This window comes from Primulina tabacum, chromosome 3 (genome assembly GCF_025594145.1).
Source record: "Primulina tabacum isolate GXHZ01 chromosome 3, ASM2559414v2, whole genome shotgun sequence".
Lineage (NCBI taxonomy): Eukaryota > Viridiplantae > Streptophyta > Magnoliopsida > Lamiales > Gesneriaceae > Primulina > Primulina tabacum.
In genome coordinates, this window is record NC_134552.1 from 3,485,158 (window position 1) to 3,505,741 (window position 20,584).

At 38.0% G+C, this 20,584-nt stretch overlaps 2 protein-coding genes and 1 long non-coding RNA gene across 4 annotated transcripts; 2 read left to right on the top strand and 1 right to left on the bottom strand.

The window, feature by feature from the left end:
- Nucleotides 1–395: 395 nt before the first annotated feature.
- Nucleotides 396–1,306, top strand: LOC142538829 (translocator protein homolog). The gene has a single exon (XM_075644123.1). It carries the CDS (start codon nt 615–617, stop codon nt 1,200–1,202), a length of 588 nt encoding a protein of 195 aa, XP_075500238.1. The 5' UTR covers nt 396–614; the 3' UTR covers nt 1,203–1,306.
- A 4,701-nt stretch (nt 1,307–6,007) lies between these two features.
- On the top strand, nt 6,008–20,538 carry LOC142539375 (uncharacterized). 2 transcript variants are annotated; one of them, XM_075644788.1, is made up of 28 exons: nt 6,008–6,142; nt 6,254–6,346; nt 6,482–6,665; nt 7,066–7,190; nt 8,211–8,333; nt 8,449–8,592; nt 8,822–9,477; nt 10,039–10,160; nt 10,234–10,325; nt 10,443–10,659; nt 10,751–10,814; nt 16,469–16,617; nt 16,714–16,784; nt 16,888–17,061; nt 17,144–17,215; nt 17,559–17,660; nt 17,741–17,830; nt 18,145–18,220; nt 18,310–18,406; nt 18,546–18,615; nt 18,715–18,894; nt 19,013–19,135; nt 19,226–19,309; nt 19,394–19,578; nt 19,688–19,826; nt 19,926–19,985; nt 20,125–20,229; nt 20,318–20,538. In XM_075644788.1, exons 2-28 carry the CDS (start codon nt 6,263–6,265, stop codon nt 20,429–20,431), a joined length of 3,702 nt encoding a protein of 1,233 aa, XP_075500903.1. In that variant the 5' UTR covers nt 6,008–6,142; nt 6,254–6,262; the 3' UTR covers nt 20,432–20,538. The 2 variants fall into 2 exon arrangements, with proteins under 2 accessions (XP_075500903.1, XP_075500904.1); XM_075644789.1 differs by having other exon boundaries at nt 6,010–6,142; nt 6,249–6,346.
- On the bottom strand, nt 8,462–8,812 carry LOC142539376 (uncharacterized). The gene is made up of 2 exons (XR_012818881.1): nt 8,667–8,812; nt 8,462–8,621 (listed from the first exon to the last, which is right to left on the bottom strand). It is a non-coding gene; the product is annotated as an uncharacterized LOC142539376 (long non-coding RNA).
- Nucleotides 20,539–20,584: the final 46 nt, after the last annotated feature.

Below are 20,584 nucleotides of genomic sequence, written 5' to 3' on the forward strand. Positions count from 1 at the left end.
ATATCGGCAGGGTTGACCCGTCTCACAGATAAAGATTCGTAAGACCGTCTCACAAGATACCTACTCTTAAATAATATATGAAATAATCCATAATTAAATTTTATTTTAGTTGTTTCTAATAATTTTTAACTTGATTTATGTTATAAAAAATTTTAATTTGAGACTACCATCATGACATTGTTCTAAATTACAAAATATAATATAATTATTCTTACTACTGAGTGAAATTGAGCATGTATATTTAATTGACAAAAAAAAAGTGAAAAAAATTAAAATATATTTAAATAAATTAAAAAAACTACCAACGCTAAATAATAATCAAACCTGACATCTAGTTTAGTGGTAAAATGACATGTATTTAAGCACACGGAAAGTAACTAGAAGATTGTCGATGGCCCAAAGTGGGTAAAATAAAATGGGCAGCGCCACAGCATTGCGCCCACGTGTCCCGCTTCTCGCCATTTCGCGCCACCTCGCATAGCCACGCAGCTCTCTCCAAATACAAAATCTCACAAGATAAACTTCTTCCCCATCGATAAAAGCCCTCCACTTTTGAATCTATCCACCGCATCAATTCATTTCTCCATCCTACAAGCTTCCATCTGTCCATTGCAATGGCTTCCCACGATCTCAAACAACGAGCGACTGAAAAAGAAGAGTCGCAAACTCCCAACGTCATCGACGCCACCGCGCCTTCCGATGTCAACTCCAGGAAAGGGAAGAGATCAAAAGGCGTGGCTAGGCGCGGCTTCCGCTCCTTGGCCATAGTTCTCGCCTTCCCTCTCTCCCTCGCTGTCCTCGTCATCTACCTCTTCGGCTCCACCACTCGTTTCCGCAACATAGAGAAACCATTCTACATCCCTCCCCTCTGGGCACTTCACCTCGCCTGTCTGATTTCTTCCTTCCTTTCCGGCCTCTCGGCTTGGATTGTCTGGGCCGACGGAGGGTTCCACCGCCGCCCTGTGGCGCTGACTTTCTACATGGCTCAGCTGGGGCTCAGCCTCGGATGGTACCCGATCGTGTTCGGCACGGGGGCTGTAAGAGTTGGGTTGGCACTATGCGCAGCGCTGTTTGGGTCGCTGGTCGCGAGTTGGCGGACCTTCAAGAGTCTGAATCCGATAGCTGGTGATCTGTTCGTGCCGTGTCTGGTGGCGGCGCTGCTTCCAGCTGCTGTGAATTTCCGGCTGTTGTATAGTCAGTGAGCAAGAAAGGATGATTTGTATTGGGATGGTTTACTTTTTTTCAACTCGTGTTTGAACATGAATTTGTGTTGTATAATAAAGAGTGTCGGACTATGATGTTTTGCCGTAAGTTTTTACTTATCCTAAGGTAATTACCGGTTTATATATTTTATAATATCTTTTATGTGTATCTGGCAGTCTGCACATATATTGTGTGAAATTCCATACACAAATTAGTATTTTTTTGTTTCGAATTGAACATTATTAAAATATCTTTATGTAATTACATGATATTTTGTTGTTAAAAATTGTTACGAGTTCGTCTAATCAATCTTGTGATATAGTTTTTATATCTATTTGACTCATAAAAAAATATGATTTTACATGTCAAAAATATTATTTTTTGTTTAAAAAAATCAGAGTTCTAATATCACGAATATTGATAAGTGAAAAAGACGAATCCCACTCTGCAGGGGCATCTTTAGATTAGGGTGGATTCAGTTCCGATTATTTTTAAATTTTTTAAATATTAGTTTAAATTTTTTATTTTATTTTTTCAGTCTCATGTTTCTTCTTAAAAAAACCAATTTCGTGTTAAAAATTTAAAACAAACTATCATAAATCACATTTCATTCATGTCTATTAATTGGTTTATTGTCGTAAATTTTGATTTTATGTGATTTTGAGGTAAAATTTGAAAATATCTAATATTTAGATGTAAATATTTGATTTTTCTAACAATAACTAAACCCCTTCGGGGGGAAGTATCCGTTCTCTTTCTAACTAGAACAATCGAGTCTTTCAACCTTTTGAGCGAAATGCGGCAAAAAAAAAAAGAAGAAAAATCCATGGACCGACCCCATCATCTCCATCTCATAGGAACTACGAGATCACCCCAAGGGCGTCTTCGGCATTCAGGGGTCACGGACCGACCATAGAACCCTGTTCAATAAGTGGACAAAATGTATATGAATTTCAAGTTTATATTTTTACTTTAAAATCTCTTGTTGCAAATTTTGGAAATAATAATAATCAAATATTTGAGAACTATTGATATTTTAATTATTATTGAGCTAGCATTGTCATTTTTCGATTTAGATAACAGAAAATTGAATAATTATGAAATTTGGAAAATAATTATTTGTTGAAATTTTTGGGAATAATTCGAAAATGATGAAAATAAAAGCTATTAAGTTTTTTTTTTTAAAAAAAAAAACAAAATAACAAACATCTATCCCAGTCCAAAAATAAATAAAATATCAGTTTGATTGATTTTAGTAGGATATAAATATAATAAATTTTTATGAATAAACTGGAAAATATACATTTTTAATAAATAAAATTTAAAGTTATTTAATTCATTTTGTATATTAAATTTTTAATTAAAACTTTATTTTTTAAAAAAAAATCTATAAGTTTGGTTATCGGTTCATTATGTTTTGTAGCAAAGTTCGGTGTATTCAATTTAGTTTATCGATAATTCGATTTTATAAAGTTTGGTTCGGTTTGAGCCGAATGTTCATTCTGATTATTACTTAACACAAGACAGAGTCAGCCTCAAGTAGGATTCCGCCTCTATATGTGAGCTTGTTTTACCAGAAATATTCTTTATAATTTTATTAATAGTAATTATGTCTACAATTATAAAAGCATGGGAGTATTTTTTTACATCAAAATTTAAGGGACATATGTAGGTGGTGTAAAAGTTTGAAAAAAATGAATTGGGAACAGAACCGTGAGAAGAAATTTCTTGTGTTTTTATTTTGAAAATTTTTTTCTTTTAATTAGTGTTCTTTGTTTGTTTGTTTTTTTTAATGATACAAACAGCTTACGAGTATATATTCATATTTTAGGGTATGTATTATAAATAAAAAACCGGTCGGCAATTTGAAACGAGTAGTCAAAATTTGGAAACAAATGAAACCTAAGGATGGTTTGGCAAAAACTTGTGTGAGACGGTCTCACGGGTCGTATCTTGTGAGACGAATCTTTTATTTAAGTCATCCATGAAAAAGTATTACCTTTTATGCTAAAAATATTACTTTTTATTGTGAATATCGGTAGGGTTGACCCGTCACACGGATAAAAATTCGTTAGTCCGTCTCACAAGAGACCTCGTCGGATGGTTTTATCGAAATTATGATTCGATTTCGATTGGAACCAAAATACGCAATTTATTTTGTGGTCTGAAATATCTAACACGTTTTAGTTTATGTCAATCATTCGTCTGATTTTTTTCACTTTTTTCGTTCATTTTATTGTGTCGCAAGGAAATAATGGAAAAAGAAGGAAATCAGAAATTGAAAAGCGTAAGAGTTTGAGCATGCATGCATGAAACACCAAGCAAAGCAAGATTTCGACTAAGGTTCAGATGTGGAATAGATGGAGTTATTCAACTATTGACTTTTTGTCTACGTATTGGTTAACTATTGGATTGCTAAAAATACATTAATAATTAAGAAAAAGGGTTTCGTCGTGATGCAAATGACAAACCGCCAAAGTTAATAAACAAAAAGCTCAATTTGAGACAAGTCGTATTTCGTGTCATTTGGGCTAAATCAAATGTTATCTAGGAAAACTGATGGTTGTAAAACCAAATTGAATTACTAGTCTAGCTGACGAGCCCAACTGAATGATCAGTCTAGCTGAAGAGCCAAATTGAACAAAAGCGTCAAAATCAGTTAAGCTCCGAAAAATGTCCAGCAAGGTGGATTTGATTGTTTTCATGCCATAAACTTTCCAGAAGCTTTCCAAATAGTCATCTTTTGTGTTCAACATATATATCATTGTTGGAGCTTATATATACAACATCTTGAATATCACATACAAGTTTCTGAAGAGAATTCAAAGCATGAACAACATAAATGAAGAAATTAGTATTTGAAACCAAACACAATGTGTGATAATACAATTGAGATATAGATATATTGTAAATGATTAAATGATCACACACAATCACTCGCACATATTCATAAGAGTTAAATTTCAAAGTTTAATAGAGTGAATCTTCATACAAAGATATTAAAGATTGTGTTTGTAGTCCTGACATAAGAACGTTGAACATTATGCGGATTCTAAGGTTGTGTCCTATAATCGACTTGTTAAGAAATGATGATGCAGAAGTTATCTCCGAATATCTATAAACAAATCTGAATTTACTTATTATTACTACTATTTTAAAATGCATTGTTGTAATATTTTATGTATATTTCAAATACAAAAATACTACATACCAACTGTTTGATATAACGTTTCAACTAAAACGTTTTAACACATTCAACTTGCATATCTTTTAAATTTTTTTTTACCAAAATACTTATCTAGTTTCTACAAAAAAGTTATTTTGAGCGTCTTCCGTTTGGTTTCAAAATCAAGTTCGATTTAATTTATCGATGTTCAGCATTTCAAGAACCTAACTATTGTAACTTAAAAGATTATCCGAAACCCATCCTATCATTGTAACTTAAAACAATCCGCTTGCTTTAATCCGAACCAAAATCAATCCGTGGATATACATATATAAATCTGTCAGATTTCCTTCGACTTTTTATGTTACTAAAATTTAAGCAATTTTAACTTTAATTTAATTCTGTATACTATTTCTCGATTGCTGCCTCATTATATAAAAAATATACATTAAATTTATCCAATAGAATAATATTTTTCACTTAAAATGATAAATACACGAATATATAGGCAAAAAAACTAAAAGTTGGGATATGTATGTGACAATTATTGTTAATTTTTAATTTATTTTTTAAGAAATTTATTTATTTGATCAACATGAACTGTAATCCTTGTGTCTTTGCCAAGTTGGGTGGCCCCAAGCTAGTAATTCCGCTGCTCATTTTATTAGTCAGATAGAAATTCCGCTGCTCATTTTGAAACAAATAAGTCGTTTTACTTGATATTTGATTAATATCCCGAATTATCGAATTTGGATTCGAGTACACATTATTTTGTTCAATATTTAATGAGCCATTCGAAAGTTTTAATATTTTATTAATATAATATAATTACATATATAAAAAATTATTTACTTTTTAGTATTTGTTCAAATAAATCGTGAACATGTTTGAAGTTTTTGAGCCAAAATCAAACTCGAATTTTTCATTCGAACCGAATTTGAACAAAACATTTTATACTATTAGAGTTTCGACCTCTTGCATATCTAATTTGAGCATAAAAATCTTTTTTTATTTTCATTTCAATTCGGTTCTCCTCAATAGATAATAAATATTTCCGAATTTTAATCTTAGAGATAATCCTTAATACAAAAAATTATCTCGAGGAAGTTTAAAGTACAATACAATGATACAAACGTCTCACCAAATCGTTCTACTTAATTTTACAAGATTTCTTTCTATAAATTCTAAAGAAATAATCCACACTAATGTTGTATATAAAAACTTTCTGAGTAGGTCTCTTGTGAGACGATCTCACGAATTTTTATCTGTGAGACGGGTCAATCCTAACAATATTTACAATAAAAATTAATACTCTTAGCATAAAAAATAACACTTTTTCGTGGATTACTCAAATAAGAGATCCGTCTCACAAAATATGACCCCTGATACCGTCTCACACAGATTTTTACCAAACTTTTAACTATATTTTTCCCATACAACAAAAAAAGATCACTTATCAAAATGTTTAGATTATTATGAAATATTTTAAAATAATAATATTGATAGGAAAATCACATATTTAAAAGCGCACTGCAACTAAACCCCGCTTATTCCTCAAGAATTGAACTAGTACTGTAACTTCCATAATTAAATAAAATAATTAATAATTATAATTTTACTTAATTAAAAGAAATATGTGAATACACCGAAAGCCAAAAGGTCAAAGCTGTGTGTGTACTATATATATGACCCAACCTCCAAGTGCGGGCTCCTTCTTCCTCCCCTCACTGCATATCTTCTGTGTTTCGGACTAAAGAATAATAATAGATTCATGTATATACATATCTGTTTATTGTAATTCTTGTTCATATTCGTTCGATAGCGTTCTTTATTGTGTTTTCTCTCTGAAAGTTGTAATCTTTTGTGCTTTTTTTGTAAGATTAGATCAGAAACATGGTTGAGACGAGGCGGAGCTCTTCTTCTAAGCGTCCTCTTTCTTCTCCATCGTCTTCTTTGGCTAACGGGAAGCGATCCAAGGTTTGGTTTTTATTGTTTAGAGTTTTCTTGGCTTCTTTAGCTTTTGGGTTTGGGTGGAATGCTTTTTTGGGCTTCTTGTTCTTGTTTTTGGTTCGCGGTGGTTTTGAATTTTGGGGGGTTTTTGTCTGTGTACAGGCGTCAGAGGCGTCTTCTTCGTCGACCAACGATTCTCCGTCCGCGAACGAAGTGGTAGATGAAGCTGTGGTGACGAAAGAATCGACTAGAGATGAGGCTGGATCTGTTGATCTGGCCAATAGTGGCAGCGTAAAGCAACCAGATGCTGTGGCGGTAACAAAACAGACAGGAGTGGCGGTGGAAGGTGATGTTTCTGTTTCTTCGATTATTATTATCGATCTTATGCCCTGCGTGTGTTCTGATTTCATTATTATTGTTTCCGGACGATCTTTTGTAAATTCTTGCTCAATGTTTGTTTTTATTTTTTTTAATGTTTTGGGCTAGTGGTTTGAATAAATTATTCTGTCGAATGAATTTATTTGATGAAAAGGTAGGTTCGGAATTATGTTTTGAGCTTTTCTGGGCATGCCCAAATGCAAGATTTTATCATATGAGTACCATTAAGCTGTGTCTGATGTGATGGTTGTATAAATTATGATAAAGTGTGGTTTACACTAGGAAAAAACGGGTTTCAAAGAGTGAAATCAATCATTGTGTTGATTTTCTTCTTTTAACATCTTGAATTTTTTCTATTGTTGATGCAGGTAATTCTTTAATGGATGTGGAAAAAGGGAAGCCCAGTGGACTGTTAGTGAATCGAGGGAAGAAACGGCAAGTTAAATACAATGAAGGGGTTGCATGGGGAAAACTTCTGTCTCAGTGCTCCCAGGTAGGCTGATACCTTTATACTCAATTTCATGTATTCTTTGTTTACAAAGGTCTGTAATGCACGAGTTATCCTTATGAAGAGTTGAAATCCTTAAACTAAGAGATACTTGTAGATTGATTTATTTTATTGGTTCATGATGGTGTAATGTGACCTTTCCATTTTAAATATTAAATAATTCCAGTGGAGTCTCCATGTTCTGGAGGTGGGGCGTGTTTGTGCGTCTTTGTAACCGAGTTTGTGACAGTGACAAAAATCATCTCCTTACTGTGACTGCCCGAATGCCTGCAGAAGTGCATTGTCGACGGAGTAAATTTTGAAGCTTTGGCTGGTGTTTTTTGGTGGTCCATCATTGACCTTTGTCAATCAAGAATATGATTTATGACCCCAAAAAGTTTATTTTCCCTAAAAAGCCCAAAGTCTACTACAATGAATAAACTAATCTCAAGGAAAAGTCGAAGACTTGGTCTTTTAAGAGATTCTGCAAAATTTAGATATCCTTGATATGGAGCAAAGTGTCCTTATGTTGACATAAATTCACTGTCTAAGCTTGTGTACATGCTATTCAATCTAAAAAAAGGAAATATGAGTGTAATATCAAAAGGAGTAGATTGAGAATTATGTGTGCGCGCCATTGTTTGCCTACAGTATTATTAATCTTTATGGAGTAAAGTCCCAACTCCCAAGTATTTACGAGGCCATGCTTATCTATCCATAGGTTTATGGTGGCACCATACAGTTAATAACTATCACAAATGATCTGCTGCATCTAGCTGCTTGAAGTCTTTGATAACAACATAAAATGTTTGATCAATATCGTAAATTTATTCGGGATGTAATTTTTCAAACCTAATAACTCTATAAGTTGTGTCCAAAAACACATTATTTTGGTTTGAAAAGTGTATTATTCAAAATTTAGATTTATTTGTTTGTATGTGTGCCAAGTCCACTTTTGCTTGTCTTTGAGAGATGTCTATTAACCTGTCTATTTTCATGCCTGTTAACTGTGTCTGTGTGCTGCAGAGCCCACATATTGTCATGCAGCGCACCACTTTCACTGTTGGTCAAGGTCATCAATGCGACTTGTGTGTGGGAGATGCCGAAGTTAGTAAATCCTTTTGTAGTCTGAAGCACATTGAATCCGAGGTAAATGTTGATATTTTTCCCTTTTTTGTCTTACTGTCATGGTTCTAGATTTCAGATTTTCATCGATTTCATTACTTTATGAATCTTCAGTCTTCACTTTATTTGTTATTTCCAGGGAGGAGTGTCGGTTACATTGCTTGAAATAACTGGAAATGAAGGGGCTGTTCAAGTGAATGGCAAGGTTTATTCCAAAGATTCCAGTATTCATCTAAATGAAGGAGATGAAGTGGTTTTTAACTCGTCTGGTAAACATGCTTATGTATCCTTGTTACAGAAGCGTTGATAGTACTGCATTTTTTTCCTTTATTTTTGTGACAGAAGCATTGATAGTACTGCATTTTTTTCCTTTATTTTTGTGAGTTGTAATTCTTTGTTTATAGCTATTAGAGTCATCCTCGTATTCTAGTTTTCTTCACACAGATAAACTTGAGAAGTATACCTTTTCAAATTGTACCAGACAATAGTGTGTTTCCTTAACACGCTATTAGATTTTTCAACAACTCACCAATAACGGTGATGCTACTGTGGGTGTGCCACATTCAATCAACTTGTTAGAACGTCACAGTGAACCAGTAAAAGGATTACATACAGAAGCAATATCAGAAGACCGTTGTACCATTGCCTCAACTCTTGCATCACTATCCAATCTTCGTAATGAATTATCCCTTCTTCCTCCATCTCAAAATGATGAAGATACACGACATGGTTCTGAATTGCCAGCATTACCTTCTGCTTGTGAAGAGTTAGACAACCATGTGGAGGATGCTGAAATGAAGGATACCTCTGATCAAGAGGATGACATTCCTATATCAATTCTTGCAAAGACTCTCGCTCCATCTCCTGATGTGACCAATGGAAATTCAAATGTTGATGCAGAGAGTAGGAAGATTGTTGCGGAAAGCAATGACTTGAGGCCATTTTTGCAGATTCTAGCTGGTTCTACATCTCCCGAGTTTGATATAAGTCGCAGCATATCTAGAATCCTTGATGAGCATAGGGGGGCATTCAGAGATCAGCGGAAGGAATCAGATGTTCCTGTTTCGATATCATTAAGGCACCAGGCGTTTAAAGATGGTTTACAACAAGGACTACTTGATTGCAAAAATAGTGACATTTCATTTGAAAACTTTCCATATTATCTGAGGTAAAATAATCAAATTTTGTTGTATGCATCCTTGTCTATGTACATCTTTCATTATGGTTCACTTACCACTACTGATAACTTCTATTAAATACAGTGACAACAATTATTGAAATGGATCTAAATATACGTCGAATATGTCCTTTAATCATTTGCTTTTAGAAAGACTGAAGCATATGTTATGTGTCGGCAGCCAAGTAAAAAACACGTGTGCTCAAACATTGTTATATCTAGAACCATCTTGTTATTCTCAATTAAAAGCAGTTGTTGGTTTTGTTGTGCCGTTGAACTGAATTTTGATCAATATACCTGTGTGTCTGTATGTATCAATTTGTAAATGAGCATTTATTCATTTGTTTGGTGCACATTGTTCAGTCCTGTCTATGTGCGTGAAATGAGGGATTTGTGCTTGCCAATCCTCTGCTTTCAATACTCTCTCTCTGTTAATGGACTTGAGCTATTGACTGTTACTTTGTTTCGTGTGATTAACCGTTATTTAAGTCTATGCTATTCATTCTTTCTTCCTTGACATAGTTATTTTTTGCAATTTGTTTGTGCTGACAGTGAAACCACGAAGAATGTTCTTATTGCATCAACGTTCATACATTTCAAGTGTAACAAACTTGCAAAATATGTTTCAGCTCTCCCTACATTGTGTCCGAGAATTTTATTATCAGGACCTGCAGGTTGTAGCTCATCCTTTTTATGTTGTGTTATGGCATATTACTTTTGCTTCCTTCTTAGTCTTCTTCCCTTTAGGTTCGGAGATATATCAGGAAACCTTGACTAAGGCACTAGCGAAATATTTTAGTGCGAGAATCCTCATAGTTGATTCTATTATACTGCCTGGTGTAAGCATCCTTTCCTGCTTTCCTTTAATGTTTCCTGGTTTCCTTGATGAAGTTGTTCGTTATTGTTTCTAAAATCATGTGGTGTATAATGATTGAAAGTTAGAAAAATTTATCCAGGGAACATCATCAAAGGAACATGATTCTGTGAAAGAAACTTCAAAGCCTGAGAGAACAAGTGTGTTTACTAAACGGGCTACAGCTACTACATTGCAGCTAAAGAAACCTGCCTCAAGCGTAGAGGCTGACATTACCGGTGGTTCTACCATAAGCTCCCAAGCCCAGCCTAAGCAGGAGGCATCCACTGCTTCATCAAAAAACTATGTTTTCAAATACGGTAAACTCAATTTTTTTTTTCTTGTTGATAGTCTCTATTTTGCGTTGATAGCATGTACTTTTTTTGTTGAAATTCTTTGTTGTTTTGGCAGGTGACCGAGTGAAGTATGTGGGTTTGTTACCATCTGGGTTTTCTCCTACTCAAACTCCAATAAGGTAATTGTCCTACCAAGTTGATTTAGTTTCCTAGATAACAAGTTTTGGATGGTTTTCCTGATTCTTTTTCTAAACTTATGTTTACTGATAGAGTTGACCATTAGCTGATGGTCTCCTGATAACAACAAAACTGCTGTATTCACTGGTTACACGTTCTACTATGTACTTTCAGGCTTTTAGTTTCAGTTGTGTTTTTGTGTACATGTTTGATGGAATTATGCTAGTTTTTTTTATACATAACCAGGAATATGAGAGTAAAAACCACACTGTTATGTGCTCGGGTAATGGATCTAGTTATGGGGCGATTTAGAGAGAATTCACCACTCGCAAGATTGTGAGCGTGTTTCTGAGATTTCCGCCCACGTCTCGCTATTTTTGATAGTTGGGAATTGAGGCTCGTTGAAGAGAGAACCTCACGATCTCTGACTTTGGTAGAAGAAACTCAATTTTTGATCATTTTATTTCCTCACTTCTGCTGAATATATATACAAGCCAAACTAAAGGATAAGAATCCCAATCAAATCCACTTGATATCTTCCTAGAGGATATCTTCGTAACTAATAAACAACCATATCTAATCCAAACCAACTAAATGAGATAATCTCTTATTTAAAGAATTAAAAAAACAAGATAACTCTAGAATCCTCTTATCTAATCTACCACCTTGTACTTCCCATGAGTGTGTCTTTGATAAACAATATCTTTTGAAGGCGTTGGGTTGGGCTTGGGCTCGGTAATTGCTGGGGCTGGGCTGGTCGTGACATTACACCCCTCTGGAGACACGTGATCGTCCACGATCACAAATGAGGGAAACTCCATGGCCAAGGTGGAAGCATCCTGCCAAGAAGCCTCGGTGGGTGAGAGGCCAGCCCAGTGAATCAGCAGCTCCCGACGTCCCTGGCGGAATCTCGAATCCAGAATGGCCAGTGGCTGCGGTGGTTCGTCTTGGTTGAGTACTGACAGGTCTGTGTCGTGGGGAATGTTGCCCTTAAATGGCTTCAGAGAAGAGACATGGAAGACTGGGTGGATCAAGGAGGAGTCAGGAAGCTTGAGTTTGTATGCCACTTGACCAATGCGTTCAATAACTTCGAATGGGCCAAAGTAACGTGGGGAGAGTTTCTTGTTCATCCGTTTTTCCACACTAGATTGGCGGTACTGTTGTAAGCGTACCAGAACCATATCCCCTATTGCATATTGGACATCCCGGTGAGATGAGTCATATTGAGTCTTCATGAGGTCCTGGGCGTGCAGTAGGCGTTGACGGAGGTGTTTCAGGACTTCGTCTCTGGTCTGTAATTCTTTGTCGACGGCCTCTAATTTCGCTACCCCTGGGCAAAATGATAGAAGACGCGGCGGTGGTCGGCCGTAGACAACTTCAAATGGGGAAGAACGTAAGGACGAATGGAAGCTGGTGTTATAGCAAAATTCAGCCCACGCAAGCCATGTGGTCCATTTCTTAGGCAAGTCACCGGAGAAGCAACGGAGATACATCTCCACAATACGGTTAACCACCTCCGTTTGGCCATCCGATTGAGGATGGTAGGCCGATGTAAAACAAAGTTGGGTGCCACTCAAGCGGAACAATTCCTTCCAAAATCCACTAGTAAATGTGACATCTCGATCGCAAACAATAGACTCGAGCAACCCGTGAAGCTTGAAAATATTCTCAAAAAAAATCCGAGCGACCAATACTGCTGTATAAGGGTGTGAAAGGGCAACAAAATGCGCATATTTTGAAAATCGGTCAACCACAACCAAGAGAACATTCTTCCCTTGCGATAGGGGAAGTCCCTCGATAAAATCCATAGAGATATCCGTCCATACGTGGTGAGGAACTGGGAGGGGCTGTAACAACCCTGCCGGCTTCAAATTTTCAGTCTTATTGCGTTGGCAAACTTCACATTCCGCCACAATTGATTTTATTTGGCTGCGCATGCGTGGCCAGTAGAAGTCCCGCTGAACGCGATGCAAAGTCTTCAAATATCCTTCATGGCACGAGCTATGAATATAAGAGATGATGGTACCTGTCAAGGCCGAATCCGGAGGTAAGAACACTCTCTGATTATACCAAAGGAGATCATCCGAGAAGTCCCAGGGCCCCAGAGCTTCTCCAGCCTTTACCATATCAATCAAGGGCTGTAACTCGCTCCTAGAAACGAGTTCACTTCTGATTTTGTCCAACCAATCCAGCCGTGGGATTGATAGAGCGCAAATAGAGCCACTGTCTGATTCATCTCGTCTTGAGAGGGCGTCGGCCACCACATTGGCTTTTCCTGGTTTATATTCCACCTTGAATTCAAATCCCAACAGCTTGCTGATCCATCGTTGCTGAGGGGATGTCGTGATACGTTGTTCCAGCAGAAATTTGAGACTGTAATGATCGGTGTGCACCAAGAACGAAACTCCCCACAGATATGTCCGCCAGTGGCGGATGGCCTTAGCCAACCCAATCAACTCTTTTTCATATGCGGGTAATTTCCGGTATTGCAGAGCCAAAGCCTGGCTATAGAATGCAATAGGACGCCCATTTTGAAGAAGAACAGCTCCTAATCCACTTTCTGAAGCGTCACATTCTATCACAAATGGTTCTGAAAAATTCGGTAGGGCTAGAACGGGTGTGGATGTCATAGCCTTCTTCAATACCTCGAACGATCGAGTGGTTTCTTGTGACCAGACGAAGGAGTTCTTGCGAAGTAGGCTGGTCAAAGGCGCGGCAATAATTCCGTAGTTCTTGACGAACTTGCGATAGTACCCCGCAAGGCCTAGAAACCCGCGAAGGGCGCGGATAGAGGAGGGGGTCGGCCAATTAGCAATGGCTGCAATCTTCTCGTCATCAACTTTGACCCCCGATTGTGTCACTCGATGGCCGAGATAGGCCACTTCTGTTTGAGCTAGAGCACATTTGGACCGCTTCAGGAAGAACTGTTGTGTCTTGATCGTGGCGAAGACCAGACGTAAGTGTTTCAAGTGTTCCTCCCAAGATTTGCTGTAAATCAAAATATCGTCGAAGAAGACAAGAACAAATTTGCGTAGGTAATCCCCGAAGATAGTGTTCATGATGGCTTGAAAAGTGGAGGGCGCATTTGTTAGTCCGAAGGGCATAACCAAAAATTCGAAGTGACCATGATGAGTCCTGAATGCTGTCATGGGAATGCACGTTGGATCCATCAAGACTTGGTGGTATCCTGCTCGGAGATCCAGTTTGGTAAAGAATTGGGCTCCATTAAGCTCTTCCAACAATTCCTCAATCACAGGGATTGGAAACTTGTCCTTCACAGTCCGCGAATTCAAAGCCCGGTAGTCGACACAAAAACGCCATGATTTATCGGCCTTGCTGACTAACAATACGGGTGATGAAAATGTGAAGTACTGGGTCGGATAATTCCTTGCTTTAACATCTCAGCGCACTGTCTTTCGATCTCATCTTTCTATGCGTGCGGGTAGCGGTAGGGTCGAACCACGACAGGATCTGTCCCTTGGGTTAATATAATCTTGTGTGTATGTTGTCGTTGCGGTGGCAGCCCCTTAGGGTCCCCAAAAATCCCTTCAAAGTCCAGCAGCAGCGCCTGAAGGCCCGGTAGTTCCCTTCCGTCAGTTTCTGTTATGGTGAATGCTAACGGGCCTGAACTCGCGCTAGGATCGTCCCCCTGTAAACTGACCGAGTTTCCTTCATATGGGAAATTCATGACCATGTGTGTGAAATCCCAAGTGATGGAGCCCAACGTGCACAACCAATTCACTCCCAAGACCACACTAAAGTCTCCCAAAGGTATCAAAAACAGATCCACATAGAATCTAGCTCCTCCCAGAATAACCTGTACACCGCGGCATACCCCTGAGCATTGAAGTTGTCCGCCGTTGGCCACAGACACCCTTAGGGTTGGGCGGTTTTCCACGGATAATCCTAGTTTGGCGGCCTCCAGTGTATCCACGAAGCAATGTGTGCTCCCCGAATCGATGAGGACCCTCACGTGGCAGTCATGAATTGTTCCCCAAATCTGCATTGTTTTCGCGCCCTGGGAGCCAGCAATTGCATGTATAGAGGCCCCAAATTCTTGTGGTTCTTCTTCTTCCGTAGTATTCTTATCGTCTGATGTGTCATCCTCTATTCCTTCCAACAGAAATAACTGTTTGCATCGATGCCCCGGCGTGTATCGGTCATCACAATTGTACCATAGCCCCTTAGAACGCCTCTCTTCCAGCTCCAATATACTCAATCGTTTTATTCTATGTGTCTGGGGCTGTTGTTGGATGTTGGTGCTACGTAGCGGTGCTCGCGGTTCCTCCCTCGGGCAATTGTTGCGTGTCTCATATAATCGTGCCAGATTCATAGCGGTGGTCAGATTTGTTGGGTGATGGATTTGAACTTCTATAGCAATGTTTCTGCGCAATCCACTAATGAACAATTGTATCTCTTGCCTCGACGTCATGGGACCCGAACGGGCCAGCAATTCTTCAAAGCGTTCCTGATAATCATTCACCGAGTTTGTCTGACGTAGTTTGGCAAGATCGCCAAAGGTCTCTCCTCGAAGGGGTGGGCCAAATCTGAGATCACAATGTTCCGCGAATCCGATCCACTGAATGTCGGGCTGATCCCTTTTCAATTTGCGAAACCACAGCTGGGCCTTGCCTTCGAGATGGAAGGATGCTAAACCCACTTTTTCTGCCTCATGTGTGTGTTGGTGGTCGAAGAAATGCTCGCAACGATTGAGCCACGCCAATGGATCTGATTTTCCATCGTAACAAGGGAAGTCTAACCTGGTGTATTTCGGTATGACAAACGAGTTGTCTTTTCCCTCCCGTGTGCGTGGACCAGTGGAGTACGTATCACGGGAATCCAAGTGGTTGTTGTCACCGCCCAGATCGTGCGTTGTTTCTGTTTTGGATGCTGCGACTTGGACTGATAATTCTTCCAGGCGTGTGGCAAGATCCCGATGTCGCTGGTCGTTCTCTTGTTGCCGCTGGTTATCTCGTCATTCTGTCTTCTTTGTACATGTTGATAAAGGCTTCGAGCTGCCTGTGCATGGAAAGTAAATCCCCCATAGCGCCCGGCTCTGATACCAAGTTGTTATGTGCTCGGGTAATGGATCTAGTTATGGGGCGATTTAGAGAGAATTCACCGCTCGCAAGATTGTGAGCGTGTTTCTGAGATTTCCGCCCACGTCTCGCTATTTTTGATAGTTGGGAATTGAGGCTCGTTGAAGAGAGAACCTCACGGTCTCTGACTTTGGTAGAAGAAACTCAATTTTTGATCATTTTATTTCCTCACTTCTGCTGAATATATATACAAGCCAAACTAAAGGATAAGAATCCCAATCAAATCCACTTGATATCTTCCTAGAGGATATCTTCGTAACTAATAAACAACCATATCTAATCCAAATCAACTAAATGAGATAATCTCTTATTTAAAGAATTAAAAAAACAAGATAACTCTAGAATCCTCTTTTCTAATCTACCACCTTGTACTTCCCATGAGTGTGTCTTTGATAAACAATATCTTTTGAAGGCGTTGGGTTGGGCTTGGGCTCGGTAATTGCTGGGGCTGGGCTGGTCGTGACACACACCCATTTCTGGGACTTGATAACGAATTATCTATTTTGGGATTCATTCTTTTATTATGTAGGTGGTGTTGTAACATGTTTTATGTGCAGGGGTCCAACATATGGTTACAGAGGCAAGGTGGTACTCGCTTTTGAGAAAAATGATTCTTCTAAAATTGGGGTTAGATTTGATAGGACAATTCCAGATGGTACCGATCTTGGGGGCAACTGTGAAATAGATCATGGGTTCTTTTGTGCTGGTAACTATTTCTTATCTATCTATTTTCCTTCAATTAATACCTGTTATCAAACATAATTTTCCTTAATTCAGTGGTGGCTGTTTTCTTTCTATGCAGCTGACTCATTACGTCTTGATAGTTCTAATGCTGATGACACAGACAAGCTTGTCATCAATGAACTCTTTGAGGTGAGAGTACCTTAAATATAATTATGTTTGCTATTCTCAGAATAATTTCTGTCATGCTCTGTATTTGTGTTCTTACTAGAGGTAAATACTGTAATTTCTGTAGGTTGCTTCCCTAGAAAGTAAGACTTGTCCATTAATTTTGTTTGTGAAAGACGTTGAGAAATGCTTGGTGGGAAATCCTGAAGCATATGCAGCTTTTAAAAATAAACTCGAAAATTTACCAGAGAATGTTGTTGTAATAGCTTCTCATACTCACACAGACAACCGGAAAGAGAAGGTTAGTTTAGCGTTATTTTCCTTATCAAGCTGTCCCTGATTATTTTAGAACTTACACTACTTGTGCTTGCTGCATATTCCAGTCTCATCCTGGTGGATTATTGTTCACAAAATTTGGGAGCAACCAAACTGCACTGCTTGACCTTACCTTCCCGGTATGCCAAAGAACATCTTTATTTGTCCTCTTTCCTGTTTTTTTATTTTATTATGTAAGTGATTCATTTGTTATTATTTACATGGAACTTCCTAGTTGTATGTTCAATTTTTCTTGGCCCTTTAATTTGCGCTACTATAGTTTTGGTCTATTTCAAATGATTCAAGGGGTGAGGGAACTCTACTAACTGAGAACACACTGAAAAGACACGTGACTATGTATCTTTTCTTCGCTGGATTCATGCATACTTGTCATTGGTGATATTTGTGCATACATATGTGCTCTCCTGTTCGTGTTCATGCAGAGTATCTAAACTATGGTTGCACTTCATTTTCTTTATCAAGGATAATTTTAGTAGATTGAGTGATAGAAGTAAGGAAACTCCAAAAACAATGAAGCAGCTTACCCGTCTTTTCCCAAACAAAGTGACGATACAGGCTCCTCAGGTAAAAAAGTTGATTTATAATATTGTGGTTGTCTATATTTAGTAAGGAAGCAGGCTGCAAAAGTTGTTTCACTTTTATAGGACGAAAAAGCTCTATCGGACTGGAAACAACACCTGGATCGTGATATTGAGACAATGAAATCACAGTCAAACATTGTTAGCGTTGATTCGGTCAGTCACATCTGTCAACTGACCAATATTTACCTATATGAAATTGCATCTAGTTTACATGATTCGCTTGGTTATATGAGGGGATTATATTTGGTTATTTCCTTCGAAAGCTTTTTTAACTTGATCACCAGTAGTGAGAAAGTGTGGTAATGACGACATTATTAGTAAACTTAGAATGAAAATGTTACGAAACTATGCCATGAACTATTTTATTCAAACATTTCTTACTGGTTTGACGCAAATGTTTACCGTATGATTTTAATCTTCGAAAGATTTTTACACATTTTCTTTCTATTTATTAATATGAATTTCAGGTTCTAAATCGAATTGGCCTTTGTTGCCCTGATCTGGAAACTTTATGCATCAAAGATCAAGCTTTGACTACTGAAAGTTAGTATATTTATACGATTTTTAAAAGCTTCAACTTTGATACAATGTACTTAAATCAACTGGTAATGTCGTTGGACTCATGGTGACAGGTGTTGAAAAGATTGTTGGCTGGGCTATAAGCCATCACTTTATGCATTGTTCAGAGGCTTCAAGCAAAGAGCCAAAACTTGTCATTTCAAGTCAGAGGTGAACTTTATTTGTACATTTCTGTCAACACTATCAACAGATTGAGACTAAAAGATAACTGGAGATGCAGCATAAGAAAAATGCCTAGCTCATTTTGGTTCACGTTCTTATAGTTTTCCCTTCTGGCCTTGTCTTGCAGTATCAGTTATGGGCTCAACATTCTGCAGGGACTTCAAAACGAAAACAAGAATTTGAAGAAATCTCTTAAGGTGAATCAGTGTCTCTGTTACTTGTAGTTAAGTTTACTTCATGGTTTCCCAATATTTCATGCAATCCGGAGTAAGAGAATGACTCTGCTTGAGTTTCAGGATGTAGTTACAGAAAATGAATTTGAGAAAAGGCTCCTCGGTGAGGTTATTCCACCCGATGATATAGGAGTTACTTTTGATGACGTTGGTGCTTTGGAAAATGTGAAGGAAACTTTGAAGGAACTGGTGATGCTACCGCTGCAGAGGCCAGAATTGTTCAGCAAAGGGCAGCTAACAAAGGCAAGTGAATTTCAGCTGTTGTACATTTTTAGAAGTATAATCAGTCATCATTTATAGATGTATAGTAGGTTAGGTCATATACTATGTTTTTTGTTTCTGACTTTGTCGCTCGTGGCAGCCGTGTAAGGGAATATTGCTATTTGGACCTCCTGGTACTGGCAAAACTATGCTTGCAAAAGCTGTTGCAACTGAAGCTGGTGCAAACTTCATCAACATATCAATGTCAAGCATAACATCAAAAGTAAAGTTCTTGATTAGCCGTCAAGTGGTTTCATTTATTGCACAGGTCTTTTGCTGTTTAAAAATTAACATGGCCTATTTGTTCGAATAGTGGTTTGGTGAAGGAGAAAAATATGTGAAAGCTGTCTTCACGTTGGCTAGCAAAATTGCCCCTAGTGTTGTTTTTGTTGACGAGGTTGGTGTACTACCACGATAATCCTCTACTTTTTTCTTCTTGGCATTCTTCTACTCCTCATTTTTTTTACCTTTGTTGCCACAGGTTGATAGCATGCTAGGGAGACGGGAAAACCCTGGTGAGCATGAAGCAATGCGCAAAATGAAGAATGAATTTATGGTGAACTGGGATGGCTTGCGTACCAAGGATAAGGAACGTGTGCTAGTACTTGCTGCTACAAATAGACCTTTTGATCTTGATGAGGCTGTTATTAGGAGGCTTCCAAGGAGGTCTATTGTTGCTAAACCTAGTAACTTGTTTTTTTCTTCCAAAGAAAAGCTTTTAATGCACGCAAGTGAGATCACAACTCTGAAATACTATTGTATATATTTCACGTAGGCTGATGGTCAACTTGCCAGATGCTCAAAACAGAGAGAAAATATTGAGCGTGATGTTAGCCAAGGAAGAATTGGTCCCGTCAATTGATTTCCAGGCTATTGCTAGCATGACGGAAGGTTATTCGGGAAGTGATCTAAAGGTTTGTGTAGTATGCTGCATTTTATGTCATCTCAACTTGGTGTCGTTTTTTGTATTTGGGATTCTAGTCATGGTTTAAATCAAGTTTCCTCTTTTCCAGAATCTCTGTGTGACAGCTGCACATCGTCCTATAAGAGAAATTTTGGAGAAGGAGAAAAAGGTTCGTATATGTGTGTGCGCTTGTGCTCGTACATCCAGAATCTTGCTGTCTCGTAGCTGTTACCGGCATTCACTCTCATTCTAATCTGTAAAACTATTTAAAAGTATATATGGCATGCTAATATGTCGTAAATTTATAGGAGAAAGCGTTGGCGGAAACAGAGAAGAAACCATTACCTGCATTATACAGCAGTGCTGATATACGGCCGCTGAGTATGGAGGACTTCAGATATGCACACGAACAGGTGCGTTTATTTCTGTCGATTCATCCTTTTGAAACTATCTTTCTCTGGGTTATAAAAACAAACTTCGCTTTGCATAAAAAACCAACAGGTCTGTGCAAGTGTATCATCAGAGTCACAGAACACAAACGAGCTTCTCCAATGGAACGATCTCTATGGAGAAGGCGGATCAAGAAAGAAGACGTCGCTTAGCTACTTCATGTAGAAGAAGATATTGTACAGATTGTCGTCAATGTTCAGTTTTTGTTCACTTGCAAGTTTGTTTCTTGTATCATATGTTTCTTAGTCTATCCTCAATTATTTCTTGCTTTACGGTTTGACCAACCAAGAAAATACATTATTATATAATTAAAGTTGA